The 25314-nt window shown below is 36.9% G+C and overlaps 1 protein-coding gene across 8 annotated transcripts in view; it reads right to left on the reverse strand.

The window, feature by feature from the left end:
• add1 (adducin 1 (alpha)) overlaps positions 1–25314 on the reverse strand; it is a 189977-nt gene that overhangs the window by 91286 nt on the left and 73377 nt on the right. For all 8 annotated transcript variants that reach the window (XM_069942012.1, XM_069942040.1, XM_069942062.1 and 5 more), the window contains exon 2: positions 14334–14547. In XM_069942012.1, the coding sequence (XP_069798113.1) occupies positions 14334–14528 (195 nt within the window). In that variant the 5' untranslated portion in view covers positions 14529–14547. The remainder of the gene's footprint in view (positions 1–14333; positions 14548–25314) is intronic.

The following is a 25314-nucleotide window of genomic DNA, read 5'->3' on the forward strand; positions in this document are numbered from 1 at the left end:
TCCCCACCAATGCCATCACTTACAACTCAAGGTCCTACACCTATGGCACCAGTTCAAGATCCGTATGTTCTATTCACAACAAGACAACCAGTCGCAAGCCACAGTGGACAAAACAATATAATATCACTCATAGCAAAACAAAATGAAATTTCTGGTACGTTAGCGCAGCAACAAGGTTCATATGGTTTACCTATGAATAAAATTCCAGTTTTTTTAAAATGGAGAGCCATTGCAATATCTGATGTTCATGAAATCCTTTGAACATCGCATTGAAAGTAATACTAAAAACGTTAAAGATCGTCTGCATTACCTAGAACAGTACACTGGACGACAGGTGAAGCGGTTAGTCAAAAGTTGCCAATAAACAAATCCAGAACAAGGATTTAAAAGGGCAAAAGAATTATTACATCATCATTATGGCGGTAAGCATAAAATCACAAGGGCCCACAGACAAGATTATTTCTTGGTCAGCAATAAAATCAGAGGACACAAAAGCTTTACAAGAATATGCACTCTTTCTGAGAGGATGTAGTAACCCAATGGGAAGTAGTGTACATTTGCAAGACCTGAATTTGCTTACTAATTTGTTGATTATTGTATATAAATTGCCTTATAAGCTGAAAGATTTATGGAGAACCAAAGTTGCAGAGCTTAAAATGATTGAGGATGTTGTACAATTCTTGGAATGGGATGTGCATGTTTACACTGTACCAACATTTGGAAATATTAAAGAAGTCTAAATCATCATCTCAACAGAAACCAAAGGGAAGTATCTTTGTTACTGCTGTGCCAGATACAAGCACAAGAAAGAACAAAGAAACAAAAGAAAAAGATCAGACTGCTCAGGAAAGCTGTTTGTATTGCAAAGATAAGCATGCTTTAGAAAGATGCTCACGGTTGGAGAAAAAAAATCATATGATGAGAAATTAACCTTTTCAAAGAATGGAATATGTTTTTGTTGCTTGTGTAAAGGACACATCAGCAAAACTTGTAATAAGTGACTCAGTTGTGAAACATCTAAAGTTACTGCATACTCAATGAAGTAAATTTGAGAAGGATGTCAAACAATCTGAATCCAAGACTAATGTGACAGTCAAAGAGAATGCTTCAGCTTCGGTTCAGACAGACAGTCTTACTGGGGCTTTTTTAAAAAAAGGAAGCTTCACACTGAATACGTGTGCATTTCTTGATCCAGGAAGTACCGCATCATTTTGTATTGTTGAATTAATGAATAAACTTAATCTTCATGGTAAAAGATCACAGATCTTGTTGAAGACAATGAATGATGATAAGAACATTGAAACTCATATTGTTTCAGGTTTACAGATTGCTGGATTGAATAGCAATGAATTTTGCAATCTTCCAAGTGTATATACTCAGAAGACTATGCCTGTGAATAAGGAGAATAATCCTTATCAGGATGATATCAAACAGTGGGATCATCTAAAAGACGTTTGCTTACCCATGAATGATGCCAAAAATTGAGGTGTTAATTGGATTAGATGTACTAAAAGCTCTCAAACCTCGAAGTAATAAGGAGTCAAAATGATGGACGAATAATGATCAGGAGTCATCGAATGCAAATGTCAACCGAATTTCAGTTGTCAAACTTAATGATCTATGGGAACAAGAGTTTAAAATTGATTTTCCTGAATGTCTCACAGATATTCAAGAACCTTCAAAGGAGGATATGCAGTTTCTGGATTTAGTTTCAAATTCTGTTAAACATGTTGATGGTCATTACTGTACTGCATTACCTATGAAGAAAAGAGAAATCTGTCTGCCAGATAATAAAATCATTGCAGAGCAGCATAAGCTGAATTTGAAGAGAAAATTCAAGAGAAATTCTTCCTTTCATTTGGAATATACCAATGTCAAGTTGGACATGATAACAAAGGGTGATGTAGAAAAGTTATCAGAAGATATCCTGGAACATAAAGATGGTAGAAAATGGTATTTATCTCATTATGGAATGACACATTCACAAAAGAAACTACATGTAGTATTTGATTGTGGAGCATAATTTCAAGGAGTTTCATTGAATTCTCAACTTTTACAAGGTCCAGACTTCACCAGTACAAAATCTTATCAAAACACCTATTAAAGTAGAATCTATTGTAATTGCTGCAGATATTGAAGAGATGTTTCATTAAGTGAAAGAACCATATGAAGATCGTGATTTTCAACGATTATTATGGTGGCCTAATGGCAATTACAGTAAAGATGTGATTGAGTACAGAATGCAGTTCATCTATTTGGAGCAATTTGTCACCAAGTTGTGTAAAGTTTGCTCTCAGGAAATGTGCTGAAGATAATGAAGAGCAATTTCGTTCTCAAGCTGTAAGTATCATCAGATATAATTTTTATGTTGATGATGGTCTTACTTCAGTGGTTTCAGTAAAAGAAGCAATAGATCTTTATCATGAGATCTGTAATAAAGTTGGTTTCTTCCTTATGAAATGGATTAGCAACAGTGGAGATGTGTTGGCTGTTATTCCTGAGGCAGGAGGAGCAAAGGAGATAAAACATCTTGACTTGGATTGTGACATTCTACCTGCCGCAAGAATTCTAGGGGTACAATGGTGTATTCAATCTGATATTTTCAAGTTCAAAATGGATTTGAAAGAACAACCTTTTAAGAAGAGGTATTCTTTCGATCGTAAGCTCAATATACGATCCTTTGAGAATACTGGCAACAGTAGTATTGATAGCCAAGAATATTCTGCAAGAATTGCGCAGAAGAAAGTTTGGATGGGATGAAACTATACCAGATTCCATTGCACAAGATTGGATGGAGAATCTTAAAATGTCTTCCATCGGGGTTGCTGGTGCTCCTGTGTCCCACTGGGCTTGGCTTGCTACGGGGTCCATATTCCGATTAACTGGCTGACGGCAGCTTTGTTCTCCTTCTTGGTTCTCCAGAGGATGTCTGCTCTGGCTGTTATCTTCTGGGGGTCACTGAAGTCTGTGTTTGCCAGCATCAGCTGGATGTCATCAGGCAGTTCTTTGAGAAATTCCTGTTTGAACATGAGGCAGGGCCTGTGCTAGCATTTCATCCATTAGAGCTGATGGTCTCCCAGGACATGTAGGTGCAAAGGTCTGGCTGCTCTTTCACGCATAGAAAGTCCAAAGGTGCCGAGGAGTCGTGATTTTAGCGCTGCATATTTGCCTTCCTCTGGTGGGGCATGGATGACGTCATCTACCCGGGCAGCAGTTTCCTGAACCAAAGAGCTCACCATGTGGAAATGTGGAGTCCAATATTATTTGCCTGATCTGGAACTGTGTCTCCACTTGGCTGAACCAACTGCGGGGTCGCAGTGTCCAGAAGGTAGGTAATTTAACACAAAAACATTCACCATTGCTGCATACTTTTGGACCGTCCGGGTACCAAAGTAGCATTCGTGCTAACAGAGCGAATAACAAGACCGGCAGTCGACAGGTTCATTCCAAAGCTCGCTGATTACTTGGTTCGGCGACGCTTTTTAAAGACACAACCTGTTCCCGCCGCTGGGTTGTGTTGCTGATTGGCAGCTATTCACATTTCTCACAAGCAGGTCCTTTTCTTTGGGGAAAGGGGAAGATGCCCAGTGCCATTTTTAATGCCGGCTGCTCCGACCATGAGCTCCAATTGGAGCCAGTTCGCCTGTACACCAATCACATTGGTCGCCACAGATAGGATTTTTTCCATTGAGGTTAGGTGCGATATAAACCAGAAGACATGGGTTGACAGTGAAAGGGGAAAATTTTGGAGAAACATGAGGGGGAACTTCACACGGAGTACTGAGAGTGTGGAAAGAGCTGCAAGTGGTAGTGTTGAATGCAGGCACAATTTTAACATTTAAGAAGAATTTGGGGGTCATGGCCATGCTAATGAGCTGAGTAGAAGTGCTTTAAAAGAGCTCTCCACAAAAAGTATTAAAAAAGTGGTTTAAAAGCTCAAAAACCACAGAATTTTATCATCAAAAATGGAAAAAACTAGTGCTAAATGACAAAGCCACCAAAAACTGAAGAGGTAACAGCTCAGCCAGGAACATCAAGTGGATGGACGCCTGATGCGAAGTGACTCAGCAGGGACCTTGGGACCAGCTGAACCCAGCAGAGCTGGGGGTGGGGGTCAGCCCAAGATATAGCCTCTTCACCTGAATCATGATGGAAACTTTCTGCAGTCATTTTAAGAATGTGGAATCAATGATAAGAGACATATATCAGAGAAGGTAATGGAAAATTAAAGAAGTTGTGGAAGACTTAAGTGAACAAATGACACATTTAGAGGCTGAGATGGACAAAACAAAAGACAGGCTGAAGGCACTGAAAGAAAAAGCAAAAATATGGGACACAAAGATCAACCATAAGGAAAGTTTCAGCAGACGTAACAATGTAAGAATCAATGGACTGAGAGAAGGAATCAAAGGAAAAGATGTGGTGAGTTTCTTTGAAACATGGATCCCACAAATGCTGGGACAAAACAAGTTAAAATCAAAACTGCAAATTGAAGGGGCTCACCGGACCCTCAGACTCAGAAGAACGGGTGAACAGCGACGACAACCAGTCCTGGTAAGACTTTTAAGTTACCAGGAGAGAGAAGCGATCTTGGGAGCAGTATATGAATATTCAAAATATAATAGTGGCCCATTAGTGGTGGACAATGCAAAAGTAATATTTTTACAGGATGTCAGTCTTGCCTTTGTCAAACAAAGAAAGGAATTTGATGAGGTAAAGAGACAACTGTGATCTAAAAAGTAAATATTTAATTATTTATCCAACAATGCTAAGGGTGGATGTCTCAGAAGGTAATCGACAAATTTTCAAGAATTAAGAAGTGGAAGAATTTTTAAGAAACTTATGAAAAGATTAGTCACCAGCTGAAAGGATTGAAAAGACCATTTCAAAACGGGACTAACTGAAAGATGCATCTTTTTATTTATACTAAGTAGTACTGAGCTGTCTAGTTTTCACTGTTCAAAGGAAAATAATATTGTGGTTTATACGGAGAGCTCTGAAAAGACAAAGGTGGTAAGGAAAGCAATAAGGTGGGAACTCAGACTTGGGGGGTGGGAAAGTGTAGAGCTCGTCGAAAGAACCAAAGACTTGTTGATCCAAACCAAGGCTTTTATTAGCAAAAGACCGGAGCTCTTCACAGGTGGCCGACCAGTCCGGAATGATCCGACCTGGCTAGGGACACAACCCTTTAAGGCCCAAACAATAGGTGTGGCTTAGCTCTCAGCCAATCGCTGTAAGCACAGTCTAGATACAGTAACTATATACACTATGTACATTGGTGATAGATCTGTACTATCACAGAAAGAGTAGATGGTTCCAGGAGATAAGCGGTTTTAAAAGATGGCACCTAAGGAAGGGCTGCTTCTTCTTTGGAAAAACACAAGGGATTTTGTCGCAGGCTTCCGGGTACTTTCGTCAATGTCACCATCGCAGCTAGGGATGTGTGTGTGTTTTTTTTAAAGGGGAAAATGTATGAATCGGAAAGGTCTTTTAATCAGGAAACATTACAAAAGTGTTCAGAAAATTGGGAAGATATTATTGTAACACAATATTTGTGTGAAAATGGTATGGATAAAATACTAAAGTTTATTAGTCTTAATGTTAACAGAATAAACAGAGTGGTAAAGAGGAAGAGGGTCTTGGCACACTTAAATAAATTAAAAGTGCATACAATTTTTTTTTGCCAAATTGAATCGGATAAATTGAAGAGGATGGGCGAAACAAATAATATCTTCTTTTGGTTCAAAGGTAAGAGGAGTGGTGATTTTAATTAATAAAAACACACCAGCGTTAATAGAAGATACCTCGAGTGATCAAGCTGGAAGTTATGTAATGGAAAATTGTAAAATTTATTAGAAGCATGGACATTTATGAATATTTATGCCCCGAATTATGACGATGAAGCATTTATGAAGGATATCTTCTTAAAAACAGCAGAGGGAAGACAAAATACATCAGTTGGAGGAGACTTTAATTTCGGCTTGGTCCCAATACTACATAAAAATTGGCAAGAACAGAGTATCTCAGCAATACTTCTATCAGACCATTCTCCATTAATATTAACTATAGCAACTACATAAAAAATTGAAGGAATAGGGAGAAATAGCGGGGTAAAAGATCAATGCAAATAAAAGTGAAGTGATGCCAATGAGTAATGAGGATTATACAGAATTTAAAAAAGAATCACCATTTAAATGGCAAACACAAGCAATCCGATACCAAGGTATTAGATTAGATAATAATTTAAGCCACTTGTACAAATTAAATTATCAGCCACTAATAAAGAAATTGCAGGAAGACTTAGTACATTGGAAAGAATTACTGCTAACGTTGATAGGGAGGGTAAATTGCATTAAAATGAATGTCTTCCCAAGGATACAATACTTATTTCAATCGTTACCAATTCCCTTAACAGAGAAATTCTTTAATGAACTGAAGAGAATAATAAGGAAATTTTTATGGAAAGGGGGGGAAATTGAGGATAGTGTTAGATAAATTAACAGAGAGGTACAACCAAGGTGCTTTGCAGTTACCAAACTTTAAAAGTTATTATAGAGCCGCACAATTAAGGTATTTATCAGATTTTTATCAGACAAGGGAAAAACCAAACTGGACTAAGATAGAGGTGGATAAAATAGGGGAGAAGGTACCAGAACATATACTTTATAAGTGGGATGAAAAGCTGGTACGATATAAAGCTCACCAATATTGCATCATTTACTCAATATATGGAAGAAGATTCACATAGAAAGGAAAAAAACAAATGACCAAATACCAAAATTATTATTGATGCAAAATCAGCTAATCGCTTTTACAATAGATAACCTTTCCTTTAGAAAATAGGAGAGAAAAGGGATCACAAGAATAGAAAACTGTTTTTTGGGAAATAATTTATTCATTTGAACAAATAAAGTACAAATATGGAATAACTCATGGTACAATGTTTGCATACCATCAACTGAAAGCCTACTTAAAGAATAAATTGGGAAACAGACAGATTACCAGAAGGAAACAGCTTTGAATGTGTGATTACAGACACAATGATAATTAAAGATTTATAATGAACATGTACATCAAGCTGCAAGAGAAGGAAAATGAGGAAATAAGCTATAAACCCAAAAAGTGGGAAAAAGATTTAAATATACAGATAAATTGTGTGATAACATTGTTTAATGGTTTTATTATATTGTATACATTGAATCTTTAATGGGTTTGGAGGGGGAAGGGAAGGTAGGGGGGGAAAAAAGGGGAGAAAATGTCACTGTGTATATTTAAGAGGGAAATGTTTGTATGTATTTTGATTGATATGGTTCAAAGTGTGAAAAATTAAAAAAAATTAACTATAGCAATAGTGGAAAAACAAGAGAATGTGTACAGATGGCGTCTCAATACTACACTGTTTAAAAGAACAGACTTCTGTGAATTTATAAAGAGTCAAGATAGAAATATTTTGTGAAACAAATCTGCCATCTACTAATAATAGTTTTCTTATATGGGATTAGCTTAGTATATTTAAGGGGGAAAATTATATCCTATATGAAGAATCTTAAGAGGGAACATTTGGCAGAGGTAAACAGTGTGGAAAATTATTAAATTATTTAAAAAACATCAAAGAACAGGACTAGAAGAAGAATTCAGATTACTGGAGGATTAAAAAAAGCTAAGATATAATACAATACAAACATATAAAACAGAAAAAGTTCTATTAAAAACTAAACAACAATACTGAGTTGGGTGTATGGGCACAATGTTTTAGTTTGGCAGATTAAAACAGAGGAGTCATTAAGAATGATAAATGCAATAAAAACAGAGACACTCCAGTATACAAATAAAGAGAAATTAATGACACTTTTAGACAATATTACACAAAACTATACAAATTAGAAATACTAGGAGATGAGAACGAAATGGAAGAATTTTTGGTAAATATCAAACTTCCAAGGCTGGAAGAGATCAAAAAAGGCCCTGGGCACCCCACAGGCTAATAAATCACCAGGAGAGGATGGATTTTCACTTGAGTTTCATCAACAATACAAAGAATTATTAATGCCCCTTTTAATAGTTGTCCTGGACCAAGCTATGGAAACACAGACCCTCCCAGAGTAATTCTTAATTGCAATTATTAGTGTTATCAAAAAAGGATAGGACCCACAAAAAGCTTTGTCATACAGACCCTGTTAAATGCTCATTATAAGATACTAGCGAAAGCAGTGGCTAATAGGTTAGGATAATACTTGTCAAAACTGATACATATAGACCAAACAGGATTTGCTAAAGGAAGGTATTCCTCATATAGTATTGGAAGATTATTTAATATAATAAACATGGCTAAACCTGAACAAAATCCAAGTATTACAGTCTCCCTAGATGCAGAAAAAGCATTCAACCATTTAGAATAGCTCTTTTTATTTAAAACACTGGAAAAATTTGGTATAGGCAGAACATTGGGTAAAAACTTTATGCCATGAACCACAATCAAAAATAATAACAAATAATCAGATGTCGGAAGTGTTCCCCTTGAGTAGATCAAGCAGACAGGGATGCCCCCTGTCCCCAGTGCTTTTTATTTTAACAATTGAACCGCTGGCAGAGATAATAAGAAGGGATCTGGATATAAAGGGCTTAAAAATCAGCCAAGAAGAACACAAAATCAGTCTATTTGCCGAAGATGTGCCTGTCAGAACTGTCTAAATCTTTGGAAAAATTTTGAATATGAAAGATACCAAAAAGGAAGTAAATTTAAATGGAAGACAGATGGAATAAAATATCTTGGAATAGCAACTGACAATAACTTGCAAAATCAGTACAAACTAAATTATGTTTCTCTTCTTGGGAAAATAGAAAGAGACCTACAGAAATGGAGAGACTTACCGATTACTTTGGTGGGAAGGGTTAACTGCGTCAAAATGAAAGTGATGCCAAGACTGCAATAAGTTTTTCCAATCGCTGGCTATTCCATTACCTAAAAACTTTAAGCTATTAAACAACCATATTAGACAGTTCCTATGAAATAATAAGGTACAAAGAATTGCTTTGGAAAAACTGACATGGGACTACAGGCTGGGAGGACTTAACTTCAAGATTTCAAAATATATTATCTAGCTGCACAGACTAGATTTCTCACATCCTTCTTCACTGAAGACAATGATGTCATACATGTACTCTTGACAATAAATATGAAATCAACCAATACAGAAAATAATGCATCTACAAACAAAACGAAACAAAAATGTTTCAAGTTTGACCCTGGAGAACAGAAGTTAATCTAATGTGTACTGTAACACCTTTATTTAAATTTTATCTCCATAGCTGAAACTCTATATGGAATGGACCCTTGTCTTGAGAACTCTACCTGAAAAGCCAAAATAGAAGTTTTTTTCCTGTTGTTTTCAAAATGGCACAAAATGTTGGGAATGTAATTCCAACTTGTGGCTTGAAATACTGTCTTGTGCATCCCCAACTCCTGCGGTACTCCAAATTTATTGAGGGTCAGGAACCTGGCAATTCTGATGCGGGAGTGCATAAAAAAAGCAAACTCAATCATCATTAGGCCCTACCATATCTCCATCAATTAAACTGAGATAGCCAACCACACCTTTTTAGACCAAAAAATAGATGAAACCAAAATAGGTTTGTGACATTTTGATTCACAGTAATTCTGACTGATGTTTGGACATTTTTGCCTCTGCTTGCACAAAAGGTCAACAGCCTACACTAAAATATGAATTCCTTCACCAGCTTTACTTAAATGCATAATTCACGCTCCTCCAAATCATAATTCTACAGCTTCAGACACCTCTTATTATGCTAAATAGAACATTTTAAAAAGTGTATCAGATGAGAGGTCAGACTCACACTTTGCAAAGTCATATGCAAAATATCAGAATTTGCTAAGATTATTCACCTTGCAATGTACTTCAAGACTCTGAGAATGAAAGCACAATTACATTATCATTAGGCCTCTGCTATTTAGCTGCATTAGCAATTGGTGTATCAAGGATGATGGCAGATTAAACCTGCCCAATAATTCTTTACCAATCTTAATGTTATAATTTTGTGCATTATCTATGATCTCATGAAGTAGCTCTAAATTTCTGATGAAGATAATAGGAGCAGAGTTAGGCCACTAGTCCCATTCAAATCATGGTTGATGCTTTTTTCCACCCAATCCAATTCTCCTGCCTTCTCCTCATAACCTTTAATATCTTTACTAATTATGAATCTGCTTTAAATATCCAAAAGATTTGGCCTCCACAACCACCTGAGGCCATGAATTTAGTAGATTCACCACCCTCTGGCTGAAGAAATCTTTCCTCATCTGTTTCAAAGGGACATCTTTTATCCTGAGGCTGTCCCTTGTGATTCTAGACACTCTACTGGAAACATCTTCACCATATCCATTCTATTCAACCCTCTTAATATACAGTAGATCTTGATTAGCTCACCCCCCACCCCAAACTCATTCTTCTGAACTGCACTGAGTGCAGTGCCAGAGTCAAACACTCTTCATAATCTTATCATTCCCGTAAACCTCCTCTGGACCCTCTCCAATCCCAGCATACTCTTCCTTAGACATGGGGCTCAAAACTACTCTCAATGTTCCAAATGTGTTCGGATCAATGCCTTAGCACTATACCCTTGCTTTTATATTTACGTCCTGGCAAAATGAATGTTAACATTGCATTTGGCTTCCTTATTACTGACTCAACCTGCAAGTTAAACTATACTAGAACTCCTTTAGAGGTACTTTCAAACCTCTTGCTTTCTGATTCTCTCCCTCTTTTGAAAATAGTCTACTACTTTACTCATTCTACCAAAGTACATGACACACATTTTTCAACACTGTATTCCATCTGCCACTTCTTTGCCCATTCTCACAATCTGTCTCAGTCCCTCTGCTACCTCAACTTTACTTGCCCTTCCACCAATCTTCGTATCATCCAAAAATCCATTAATTCCATCTAAATCACTCTCACGTAACATGAAAAGTAGCAGACCTATAAGAATAATTTCTTTTTGAAAACATGAAGCCCATCTACAAAAAGTGTTTGTTTAAAAATTTAAAGATCTCTGAATATCTGGTCTGAGTGATGAACCTGTAGTCCACAATTAAATCAATTTATATTTTTAGATTGACATTCTCCTATATTATCTAGATACATATTCTTCTTTATAAACACACAATTTATCTATTTATAATCATTAGATTAGGAAAGGGGGAGGATTAAGAAGGGAAGTTGGGAGGGAGAGAGGGAGGGGGATGAACATATTCACATGTAATTTGATATCAATACATTTATATAAGTACCTTTTGATGTGATTTAAAATTTTAAAATATTAAAAAGTAGCAGACCGAACACCAACCCCTGCAGAACACCATCAGTCACTAGCAGACATCCAGAAAAGGCCCATTTTTATTTCCATTCTTTGCCTTCTGCCCGTCAATCAACCTTCAAGTACCGTTGCCATTATACCATGGGGTCTCACCATTCATCAGTAGAGAACCAGTCCACAGCTTACTCCAACATTAATAGTTCCATGCTGACTTTATATCAGGAATTTAGGAACAGAAGGGAGTCCTGTCTGACAATTACTTTACAGAAATAAATCAAAAGAACACCAGGAAGTAAGCACAATACACATTCTAATAAATATAAAATCATTCCATCAGTTCCAAAAGCTTGCAAGTTTTCAAAACATTTTGCCTTTTTTCAAATGTTAAAGCAAGTTTCAGTACTAAATAATACTTTGACCAAATAAAATGTGTATCATTGGATGCCCACTTTGCTAATCGCTCCTTCTGCTTCTCTATTTCTTTCTCCCCACACCTCCTCTCTTTTCTCAACCAGCTTTATCACACAATAACTGCTTCATTCCAGAGATATTTCAGTTCTCTCCAATCCCCCCCCCCCTGCAACTTACAACTTGGTTTTCCCCCCTCTTTTTCCCCCAGTTTTAATGGTTTTTGACTGGATATTCTGATGGGATTGTGTCAGGTTCCATGGGTTCACAGAGGGACGAATCCAGACACAAGTTTCACAGTCAAGAACAACTTTATTATACACAGAAGGGGATTAAATAGGGGAAGATGTCAACGATACTCAAACTATTAATATAGCTAGATCGGCATTCATCAGACCCAGTGGACTCCAAAACCAGTGACTGCCTACCTTCTGTTAATACAGAGCTGAATTTCAGTAATGGTGTAAGGAGGCATGATCCCCAATACCAGTGACTGCCTATCTTCTGTTAATACAAAGCTGAATTTCAGTAATGGTGTAAGGAGGCATGATCCCCAATACCAGTGACTGCCTACCTTCTGTTAATACAGAGCTGAATTTCAGTAATGGTGTAAGGAGGCATGATCCCCAATACCAGTGATTGCCTACCTTCTGTTAATACAGAGCTGAATTTGAGTAATGGTGTAAGGAGGCATGATCCCCAATACCAGTGGCTGCTTACCCTACCACTCTCTTTTTCGCATGTGCACACTTCCACAAGACAGGGACTTCCACACACATTCCAGATTCCTTGTACCAACGGAAAGTGTTATTCTAACACTCGTCTGCAAAGAGTAGTTCACGGACAAGTTTCTCTTGTGTTTTGGTGTGAGCTTGCAGGCGCCTCAGATTGAAGAGACTGCCATCCGTGCGGTACCGGATGTAAACAGCGTCTTCATTGTTGAGGTCTTTCATGGCTTGTTTCAGCATCATGCTGAAGAAGATTGAAAAGAGGGTTGCCGCTTTAGTTGCCCATTCAGAGACAGCTCTTCAGCGCTTGACGTCCTGCTTTGCGGAAACTGCCAAAATGTTTCGCCTGGAATCAGCCTGAAGAAAACTGAGGTCCTCCATCAGCCAGCTCCCCACCATGACTACCAGCCCCCCCACATCTCCATTGGGCACACAAAACTCAAAATGGTCAACCAGTTTACCTATCTCGACTGCACCATTTCATCAGATGCAAGGATCGACAATGAGATAGACAACAGACTCGCCAAGGCAAATAGCGCCTTTGGAAGACTACACAAAAGAGTCTGGAAAAACAATCAACTGAAAAACCTCACAAAGATAAGCGTATACAGAGCCGTTGTCATACCCACACTCCTGTTCGGCTCCGAATCATGGGTCCTCTACCGGCATCACCTACGGCTCCTAGAACGCTTCCACCAGCGTTGTCTCCGCTCCATCCTCAACATCCATTGGAGCGCTTTCATCCCTAACGTCGAAGTACTCGAGATGGCAGAGGTCGACAGCATCGAGTCCACGCTGCTGAAGATCCAGCTGCGCTGGGTGGGTCACGTCTCCTGAATGGAGGACCATCGCCTTCCCAAGATCGTGTTATATGGCGAGCTCTCCACTGGCCACCATGACAGAGGTGCACCAAAGAAAAGGAACAAGGACTGCCTAAAGAAATCTCTTGGTGCCTGCCACATTGACCACCGCCAGTGGGCTGATATCGCCTCAAACCGTGCATCTTGGCGCCTCACAGTTTGGCGGGCAGCAACCTCCTTTGAAGAAGACCGCAGAGCCCAGCTTACTGACAAAAGGCAAAGGAGGAAAAACACAACACCCAACCCCAACCAACCAATTTTCCCCTGCAGCCGCTGCAACCGTGTCTGCCTGTCCCGCATCGGACTTGTCAGCCACAAACGAGCCTGCAGCTGACGTGGACTTTTTACCCCCTCCATAAATCTTCGTCCGCGAAGCCAAGCCAAAGAATTCTAACACTACACTATGACCCAAGTGTAGAGCACACCTTACCCCCAACTCCTCCAGGGACGTTCAAAGCTACGACCTGGCGTGAAAGTGTCCGTGGTGAGGACCAAAAGGCAGAAGAGAGCGTTGGTCTTCATAGCATTGTGAGCTACATGTCTGGCCATTGATGATGCTGGGTTATTCAAATGAGCCAACAGTAAGGTGTGCACTAATGGGTAGGCAGAGTCCACTCTAGATTGGCAGATGATGTGACCTCCGACTAAGTTCCAGTCAGGGAGGTCACATAATCCTCTGCAATCCACTTTTAACAATGCATTGTTTCTCTTTCCATAAATGCTGCCTAACCTACTGAGTATTTATAGCATTTTCTTTTTTCATTTTTGTATTTTTAAACATTTTCTCACTATTATATTGTATTTGCCTTTGACTTTTAATACCAAGGACAATTAGAATGAAATATTTATAAGTATCAATGTACTGGGCACAATGAAAAAATATTCACAAGATAGCTTTGATTCTGGTCTTCAAAATAAATGAAGGCCAAATCCGACCACCTTGAATGCAAGTGAAAACATGCATTTTTGCAAATCCAATCAACATGGAAATTTTTGAAGTTACCGGACTCTGCAGAATCATGGACACCCTCTTCCTCTGCTCCATCATGTTGAAATCCTGACGTAAGTCAGGTGGCATGTTCCGCTCTCTGAGGTAGTCAGGATTGTTTTCATCAACTCGGTCAAAATATTTCTCCTTGTGTGGAGCAGTTGATGGGGGTGGAGAAGTAACCACCCCTGCACCAGAGTCACCATTCATGGCAAGATATTCTTGGCTTCTGCAAGAAAGAAAACATTGAAATGTCACCCCATAGCGTACAAATAACAGTCAACTTGAGCCACTCAGGAGAATAAATCTAAAACTAGTCAAAGTCTATAATCCATTGTATTTCAACTCCAAATGAATATGAGATACTCTAAAAATGAATAAATGCAAGGATGATGTCTAAAATCAGAAGTCACAGCCTCAAAATAAAGTTCATTCAGTACTTACATGATGAAAACTATGATGACATTGTTTAATGGGTTATTGTATCATATATGTTGAACGTTGAGTGGGTGGGGAGGGGGGCTGAAGGAGGGAGGGGAGGGGGAAAAGGGGAGAAAATGACACTGTGTATATTCAAGAGGGAAATGTTTGTGTGTATTTTGGTCAGTATGATTTATAGTGTGAAAAATAAAAAAAATAAAAAAAATACATTGAGTTTAAAAAAGAAAAACAGATGAATATGGGGAAAAGGGGGATGGTGGTGGTGAGGAAGTGGAAAGGAAGGGTAAACAAGATATGAGATGGCCACGTTGAACTATATGATTATAAACATTAATGGAATACATAACCAAATTAAAAGGAAGAGGCTATTAAATTTAATGAAGAAAAAAATAGATATAGCATTTGTACAAGAAACACATCTAACTGAAGTAAAAATAATCAAAAGATTTATAACAAATATGTATATTAAACTGCAAGAAAAGGAGAATGAGGAAACAAATGGTGAAACTAAACAAAAATGGGAACAAGATTTAAATATAAAGATAAAAAAGGAAACATGGGAGAAGTTATGCTCTGGAACGATGAGAAATACAATAAATACGAGGTTACGTATGATACAATATAACTGGATACACAGGCTATACATTACACCTCAAAAGTTAAATAAATGGGACCCAACAGTATCTGATAGATGTTTTCGATGTAAAAAAGAAATGGGAACAACAATTCATGCAATCTGGACATGTGAGAAAGTAGAAAAATTTTGGGAAGATCTAAATCAGATATTAAATAAAATAACAGAAAACAATATACCAAAGAATCCAGAGATCTTCCTCCTAAGTAACATAAAAAACAAAGAATTTGGAATTGATTTGGAGGATGCACAAAAAAGATTTGTTAAGATAGCTCTAGCCGTAGCAAAAAAATGTATTATGTCAACCTGGAAATTGGAAGATAATTTGAAAATACAACAATGGTATATAGAAATGAATAAATGTATTCCATTAGAAAAAATAACATATAGTTTAAGAAATAATATTGAAATATTCAAACAAATATGGGAGCCTTACATTAAACACAATAGCGAAAACCTACCGGGGACAATCACTACCTAAGTTAACGGAAGGAAAGGAAATGAAAAGAATGGACTCAGTGGAATTTCTGGTGTATTTTTATTGAATGACAACATTGCCTGACTGGTTTGATGTATCTTAGATTTTGTACCTTAAATGGACGGGAGGGGGGAGGTAGGGAAGGTGGGATGGGAGGAGGGAGGGGGGGGGAGAAAATGGCACTGTATATGTGTGAAAAGGAAAAAGTGTGTATCATGGTTAATGTGATTTATGGTGTGAAAAATAAAATTTTTTTAAAAAATAAATAAATAACTGAAGTAAAACATAACAAATTAAAGAGAGACTGGGTAGGACACGTATCGGCAGCATCAAATATTTCAAAAGCTAGAGGTGTAGCTATATTAATAAAAATGTACCAATCAAAATAGAGGAAATATTAGATCGAGCAGGGAGGTATGTAATGATAAAGTGTCAGATATATTCAGAATTTTGGCATTTGCTCAATATATATGCACCTATTGAGGAGGATCAAAAGTTTATGCAGGATTTTTTTTTGAAGATTGTAGATACACAAGGAAATATATTGATAGGAGGGGATTTTAACCTTAACTTGGATCCAATGTTGGATAAAACTGGACAAAAGACAAGCAAAAAGAGTAAAGTGGCCAAATTTATGGTTAAATCAATGCAGGAAATGAAACAAAGATATATGGAGGAGGCAGCACCCAAGAGAGAAGGAATATTCATATTATTTGAGTAGGCATAAAACATATTCAAGGATTGATATGTTTTTGTTGTCGGTCCATATTCAAGGGAGAGTTAGGAAAACTGAGTATAAAGCTATATTACTCTCTGATCATTCATCCCTGTTATTAGCAATAGAACTGGAGGACATCCCACCAAGAACACATAGATGGATGTTAAACTCCATGCTACTTAAAATGCAGGAATTTAGAGTTTATTGAACGCCAAATTAAAACATATTTTGAAATAAACACAGGATCAGTGAAAGACAAATTTATATTATGGGACGCAATGAAAGCCTTCATTAGATGGCAGATAATAAGTTATGTAACTAAGATGAAAAAGGACAACTAAGATGAAAAAGTTGGAAAATAAGATAGTAAGTACAGAAAAGGAACTAGTAAAAAGGGATGATATAATGAAAAAGAGAATTGGTGGACAAAAAAAATAAAAAACGAAACATTACAAACGTACAAGGTGGAGAAGAACAATGAAAATAAAGCAAAAGTATTACGAACTGAGAGAAAAAAACACACCAGATGATAAAACAGAAGAGTTTTTAGCTAAAATTTAACTGCCGAAATTGCATGAAGAGGAACAAAAGGATATATTAAAAAAGCTGCCGAACAATAAAACACCAGAAGAGGATAGATTTCCAATAGAATTCTATAAAATATTTAAAGAGTTATTAATTCCTCCTCTCCTGGAAGTAATGAACCAGATAGAAGAAACACAAAACTTGCCAGATTCATCTAAGACAGCAATAATTAGAGTAATACCAAAGTCAGGGAAGGATCTATTAACACCAGCATCATATGGACCAATATCTCTCCTCAACTCAGATTATAAAATAATAGCAAGAGTATTAGCAAACAGATTGGCCAATTGTGTACCAAAAATATTAAAGCAAGATCAAACTGGATTTAGTAAGAAAAGACAAACAGCGGATAATGTCTGTAAACTTATTAATCTAATTCATGCAGTTCAAGGAAATAAGAAGCCAACAGTGGCTGTTGCTTTAGATGCAGAAAAAGCCTTTGACAGAGTAGAATGGAACTATTTATTTAAAGTATTAGAGGTTCAATCTACCAGAAAGATATATTAATTGGATTAAAGCATTATATCATGGACCATTGGCAAAGGTAACAGTAAATGGATAAAAGCTCATCAGTATTGCATCATTTACTTAATATATGGAAGAAGATCCACTTAGAAGGGAAAAAAAATGAATTACCAAATACCAAAATTGTTATTGACATAAAACCCACTAATCCCTTTTACAATAGATAACCTTTCCTTTGGAGAATGGGAGAGAAAAGGAATCAAAAGAATAGAAAATTGTTTTTTGGGAAATAATTTATTAACATTTGAACAGCTGAAGTACAAATATGGAATAACTCATGGTACAATGTTTGCATATCATCAACTGAAAGCTTGATGCTTGAACTTTAAAGGATAAATTGGGAAACAGACTGAGATTACCAGAAGGAAGCAGCTTTGAATATGTGATTTCAGACACAATGATAATTAAAAGATTTATAACGAACATGTACATCAAGCTGCAAGATAAAGAAAATGATGAAATAAGCTATAAACCCAAACAAAAGTGGGAAAAGGATCTAAACATAAAGATAAAAAATGAAACATGGGAAAAGTTATGTTCTGGAACTATGAAGAATACAATAAACACAAGGTTACGCATGATACAGTATAATTGGTTACACAAGTATATATATATATATATATATATATATATATCATGCCTCAAAAGTTAAAAGAATAGGATCCAACATTACCAGATAGATGTTTCCACTGTAAGAAGGTAATGGGAAGATCTAAATCAGATATTAAATAAAATCACAAACAATAACATACCAAAAATCCAGAGATCTTTCTTCTAAGTAACATAAGTAGTAAGGAATTAGGCCTCAAATTGGATAAAGCGCAAAAAAGATTTATTATGATAGCCTTGGCAGTAGCAAAAAAATGTATAATGTCAACTTGGAAAATGGAAGAGAGCCTGAGAATACAGCAATGGTGCATGGAAATGAATATAAATGTATTCCATTGGAAAAAATAACATATCATTTAAAAAATAAAGTCACATTATTTGAACAAATTTGGGAACCATACATGGAACATAACAGAGAGGGCTTGCCTCAGACTTCCACCCCCTAAAATGATAAGACAAAACGATTTGATTCATTGTGTAAAAGTAGATGACACATTTTTCTTGTTTATTTTTCATTGTGTGAAGATATTGTTTCATGGTTTTATTGTACATGTTGAATATTTATTGGTTTTGGAGGGGAGTGGGAAGGGGGGAGGGAGGGTAGGGGGAAAAAAAAGGGAGAAAATGCCACTGTGTATATTTAATGAGAAACGTTTGTATATATTTTCGTTGATATGGGACACAGTGTGAAAAATAAAAAATTATATTAAAAAAATCACCAGGGAACTTGAAGAAATCAGAAATAAATTTCAGATTGAATATAGTTGGCCAGAGGAATAAAATCTGATGTTTACGTTTGGGCTGCCACGGCTTATCCTGGAAAACTACAGACTAATAGAATATATTAAGATCAGAGGGAGTGAAATGTTAAAGATTTTGGGCAGTTGAATCACAAGAGTGGAATGACATTTAACACAAAATTAAATCTAAAATGATTCTGAAGACAAGTAAAAGTAAACATTTATCAAGAAGGCAAATTAGAGACCAACAAGTTGGTGTATTAATTTATTGGGCATGGCTGAAATACAAAATAATACTTTGTATCAAACTTGATCAAGGAAAAGGATGCCCAAACAATATTTTCACATTTAGCAGAAAATAATAACATAAAAAAAAAATAAGAGCAGGAGTAGATCATATGGCCCCTTCATCCTTTTCTGTTCTTCAACCAGATCAGTCACGGTCTTCTTCCTAAATATTACTTTCCTGTCCTATTTATTGCTTATTTTAATATCCAAAAATATATTGACCTGTTCTTTGAATGCAATCAATAACAAGGTCTCCATTATTCCAGGGTAGAAAACTCCAAATATTTATCACTCTGTGAAGAATTATCCACTCTAATTCTGCCCAAAAAGCCAGGGGACTAGGCAGGATCTTGTCTGCATTCACCCGGTGAATTCACCAACAACATTGTATATTTCACTGAGATTACCTCTCATTCTTATAAGATCCAGATAATACTGCTTCGCCCAGCCTACTGATTTCTCTCCTCAATCAACAGACCTGCAATTCTAGGAACCTAAAAACAAAGCTGGAGAAACTCAGGAGGTCAAATTGTGTACTTTATATAGCAAAAATAAAGATGCATAACCAATGTTTCTGGCTTAAGCCCTTCATCCAACAAAGTTAATTACTTTAATTCTGTGAGTAAGAGGTGTGACAGATTATGTTGTATTTTATATTGTAAATAGATAGGTTTTAACAGAGAAAAGCTGGGCCAGGTTTTTTAAGTGTAGGTCACATACAAACATTATTTTAACAGTGGACTTAGATGCTTTTAACACATCCGTGTGAAAAGACATTATGAACTTCATAACAGACATGATGTCACATATCTTGTGACCTGAGATTTGGAGAAATATATTATCAAATTCAGACATTTTGAATTAATTTATAGATGTCAAAACCCTGTGTGACACACACAGGAGTTGTAACCTCGTGGATGACAGGGTTGAATTACAGTAACCAGAATAGGTGCTGTTATGTGTTACTCCTAAAAAAAAAAGGGACATAGAAATAGAAGATTTCAAAAGAGAAGCTACTTCTGACTGTTTCTTTAAGATAAAGAGGGAAGTTTCATAATTTGGAAAACAGATTCCAAAGTCTTCATTCAAAAGAAGATTTGACCTCCTGGAAAGACAGGACTTGTATTATCCTCACAGGAGATACACACTTGTGGCTTAGAAGATGGTCATTTCTGTTTGAAGAACTTCTCTGAAGGACAACTCATCGAAAGAAATGAGTTTAAAAAGGCCTGAAGATATGATGTTTAAAAGCACTTTATAATAATTTTTGAACTGCAAATTTAAGACCTTCGAGCAAATCTAAAATTAAGTTAAAGTTTGGGACTTTATTACACACACATAGACATTTACATTTGCACATAGAGGGGTTAAATGTAGAGTTAAGTTTAGAGATAAGTAAGAAATGTAATTAATAGTTTAATAAAAACTTATTTTGAATTTACCATTATTGTTCCTTTGTTCGTGCTAACAAAGTTCCTCTCCTCTTCACCTTAGTTACGTAATACCCTCTCATCTTAAGCCTCTTTTCCACTGGCGTCCCGGTTAATTGGCTGTGCAGTGTCCTGGGATAGGAAGCCCTTTGTGTGGTTTCCACTGGGCTACCCTTAATTGGGACACTAACTGCTTTTCCACTGAACACATATCCCTGGGAATCAGAGTTTTCGATCTCCAACTGGAAATGGGTGACATTCTGCTGTCCCTTTTCCACTGGTTTTAACAGCATTCCAGTGTCAGCAACACCGGGAGTAGGAGTAGGGGTAGAGGTGGTTAATCCCCGGTGTGAAATGACGTCATTTGACGCCACCATTCAGACAATGTTCCTTTTCCTCTGGACCCTGTCCAAGTAAAATCCCAATATATTCCTGGGACAGAGTGGCAATGGAAAAGGGGCTATTGAAACTGACTGTCACGATTCACCTGATTAACGCCCCTCATGATGTTATAGATTCCTTCTCAACCTCCTACAGTCTTAAATGGGTCTAGTTTTTCCAGTCTCTCAAGCTAATTCATCTTCCCTAATCCTTGCAGCTACTTCATAAACCTCTTCCACATCTTTTCCAACTTTATAATATTCTTGCTGTAGTTAGAAGATCAAAACTGCATGGAATATTCCAAGTGTATCACCAATATCTCATGAAACCAACATGACATCTTAATACATGCAATTCAATGGCCCAACCAATGGAAGGCAAGCATCCCAAATGCTCTCTTCCATATTCTGTTCACCTGTGCTGGCATCTTTAAAGAGCTATCCACCTGCAGAACTAGGTCTTCCTGTGCCATAGTACTCTTTAGGGTCCTTTGGTTGAGCCAAATACAGCATGTGGCAATTGTCAGAGTTGAACTGCATCTGCCATTCTTCAGCCCAGTTCCCCATCTGATCTAGATCCAGATAAAAACCAACGTAAACCTCAACTGTTCACTGTAGCATATATTTTTGTGTCAACAGCAAATTTGCCACAAATATTCTTGGCCAAATTATTCATGCACATTACAAAAAGCAAGGGTCCTAGCATTGAACCCTGAGGTCTCCAGACTTAAAAACTACCTTCTACAACTATTGCCAGATTCCTAATAATATTTTTTTTTAATCCAGTTGTCCTCCTATTTAATGTGGCCCAACTTTCTATACCAAGCTACCCTATGGTCCTTATCAAACATTTTACTAAAATACACATCAATAACCAACTGTTTTGACCTCATCTAACGCTTTTTGTTACCTCTTCAAATAAATTTATCAAATTTCAGAGACACCATTTCCCACACAAATTCATGCTGGGTCCTAGCTCTTCCAAATTTTCATATGACCATCCATAATTTCATGGTCTCTAAATACTGGGGAGGAGCCAGAGGCATGGAAAATAACAAATGGATACCATTTTTAATAGGTTGCAAGGTGTACGACAAAGAATGAGAGATGACTTAGAGATGTACAAGATTATGATGGGCATAGATAGGGTGGACAGCCAACACCTTTTTACTGGGGAAACAGTCGCAAATATCAGAGGACATCTATTTAAGGTGAGTTAAGGTACTTTTAAAAAAAATTAGAGAGTGGGTGGGTGCCTGGAATGAATTGCTTGGGTGGTAGTGGAGGATGGTATAATAGGGATATCTAAGACTTACATAGGCACATGGATGTAAGAAAAACAGAGGATTATGGATGGGAGGTGGGGAAGGATCGGCACAAAATTGTGGTCTGAATGACCTATACTAAGCTGCAATGTTCTATGTGCCTATTAACCATAGGTCAGTCAGTTTAACTTCAGTGGCAAGGAGAAAAAAAAACCATCCACTTTGAGAAGGTTATTAATTTAGGATAGCCAGTACAGATTGTTATAACCTAATGCTATCTTTCAATAAAGCAACTGAAAGTTGAAAAGGAATGCAGATATTTCTGCATATTTAATTATTTAGAAAACATTTGATGGAACATATTTGCTATATATAAAATACAGAAATGCACTAACATTTTTAGGATATCGAAATCACAGCCAATTTGGCAGTGTGGCAAACAGTGAGGAAAGTGGTTCCTGTAATAAAAGGTATGAAGGCATAACCTGCCTGGTAAAATTAGTAGACAAATGGTATTTTAAATTTAATACGGAAATGTGGAGTAAGATATTTATTGGTCACAGGATGGTGTGGGCTGGAAAGGCCTGTTACCATGTTCGATCTCTAAATTAAAATTGTGTGCGAATACAAATTGGGTTAAGTACCATTGTTGTAAAGGGACCTGTAGGAACAAAAATCATCCACTATTAAATTTAACTGCTCCTTTAACCTTGATGATGCACGACAATTAACTTGGCTTTTCACTAAAAGAAAACCTTATTTCAATTCCAAATAAAAGTAATCAAAATTGACTGAGAGACCCATAAAATTGGATAATTGATTTCCACACTTTAGAGTGACAGAGCATATAGAAATGTTTTTGGGAGATAAATTGGGAAAGGTTTGCTAGAGTAGGTCACATGCAAACAATTTAAAACAGATCTTATTTGAAATACTGGAGACATAATGGGTTCTCACACCTTTTTGCAAGAGTTTTGCAGAGTGCTCAAAAGACTTCACTAATGGCAACAGATGAAAGAACCGGCTGGAGCTGCTGCAGTCTGAGAGGAAAATTTGCTGTTGTAAAAGGGCCATCAGCTAGCAGAAGTTGCTGGGACTGAATCAGGACAAGCTGGCAAGCTTTTGGAAGACAGCCTGGTCATAGCCCTTGTGGTTCATGCAAGGGGAGAGGACTGGCTGTCTAATGTTTCTGTGGTGACCTGAAAGAAAGAGGTTATCATCTGGAGATCCCTGAAGGGGCACATTTTGTCAGCGAGACACTGGAGTTGTGGATGTCCTTGAACAACAAATATCTCTCTGAAAACCAACAAGAACCTTCCTGAGGTGTAACCATTTACCTTTTGAGCACCAAAGCCTGGTGAACTTTATAAATGTTAAATTCTGTGCACAGTACAAGAATTACCTGCAACCAGTGAACTTGGAGGAATGAGAAGTGAGATTGGACTGTGAACCAAGGGAACTTTTCTGAACTTACACACACATTATTTACACATGCGCTTAGAATTAGAAGGGGGTTAAGTTAATAATAGATAAGTTAAAGTGTGATTCTGTTTTCATGTTTATAGATAATTAAAAGCAACTTTTGTTAAGTAACCATTTGTCTTGCTGAGTATCTATTGCTGCTGGGTTTATGGGTCCTTTGGGCTCGAAACATTAGGGAATATCTAAAATATATCTGACAAGGCCAAATAGCCTCCTTCAATATCATAAAGTGCAGAACTAGATTGAGACACCCATTTCTCTTTTCACAAAAGGCCGATAGGAAAAAAAATGTTGCCTGTAAATATTCAGAAGCGAGTACGACAACCCTTTAATTGTAAAGACAAGTGCAGAATGAGAGCAGAGATTAATCTTTCTAAAATTTTTTTCATACCAGGAACTTTTGGAGTAATCACAAGTCATCTTCTGTACTTTGCACCCAAGCTATGAGATCAACGATCAACAGGAAAAGAAAGGCTATTCCATCATTTATAAATCACACGGGTTACACCAATTTGTACAACCTGAGGTATGATGGACTTCTCTACAGAGGAGCAATAAGAAAACAAGCCAAGGCACTGACTAGATCACACCTGGCTACAAAACAACATTATTGGGTTTTGCCGAAGGTTTATCAACCTGAACTGCATCATCTTCACAATTGCTGTCTGAACTGCTAGGTATCACCAACACCGTTTTTATTTCACATTTCCAGCATCTGTAGCTTCTATTAAAATAAACGTTGGAAGCCTGGGAATCAAATGCTTCAGCTCTTTTTTAAAAGAATGTAATGTGTTAAGAGTGAACATAAAGGAAGAAAGCACTCTCACTAATCTTATGCCAGTATGCATATTCGCCTAACAGGGGAACATTGTTTGCTTGGATAGAAAGGCACAGAACCAAAAGATGAATAATGGGAAAGAGATGAACAAAAACAAAAATCAAAGAATCCATTTAAAATATTCTGAAGAAAAAATTTACATCCTGAAAAAAAATCATGGCATTTGCACTGTTTTTTTTACCCCATGCATTTAAGTTCGTGTTCCCTGAAGTATATTACTTTTTAGATTTCTTTTCTCCTAACATTAAAAATTGAATTGACTGGTTTCCTGGTTGCATCCATTCCAAAGGCAGTGTGCTTTTCTTGGACAACATGAAATTAGAGAGAAAAAATGTAATTCTCTTAACCGAGTAACATTCAAAATACAACCTAAAAGTACATATTATAGAACCAATTAATTGTTACTTCTTGCTGCAGTTCTCATGATTTACTGATGCAAAACAGTGGAGGAGAATGGGGTAGAAGGGAAAATGTCACATTCTGTGTGGGAGTTCAACTCTACATGCTCAAGATGTCTCGGCTTACCAGATTGACTACTTTGACATTAGCAACATCTATTAAATAATTAAAGGCGAGTACAGGA

Source organism: Narcine bancroftii, chromosome 1 (assembly GCF_036971445.1).
Source record: "Narcine bancroftii isolate sNarBan1 chromosome 1, sNarBan1.hap1, whole genome shotgun sequence".
NCBI classification, from domain to species: Eukaryota; Metazoa; Chordata; class Chondrichthyes; order Torpediniformes; family Narcinidae; genus Narcine; species Narcine bancroftii.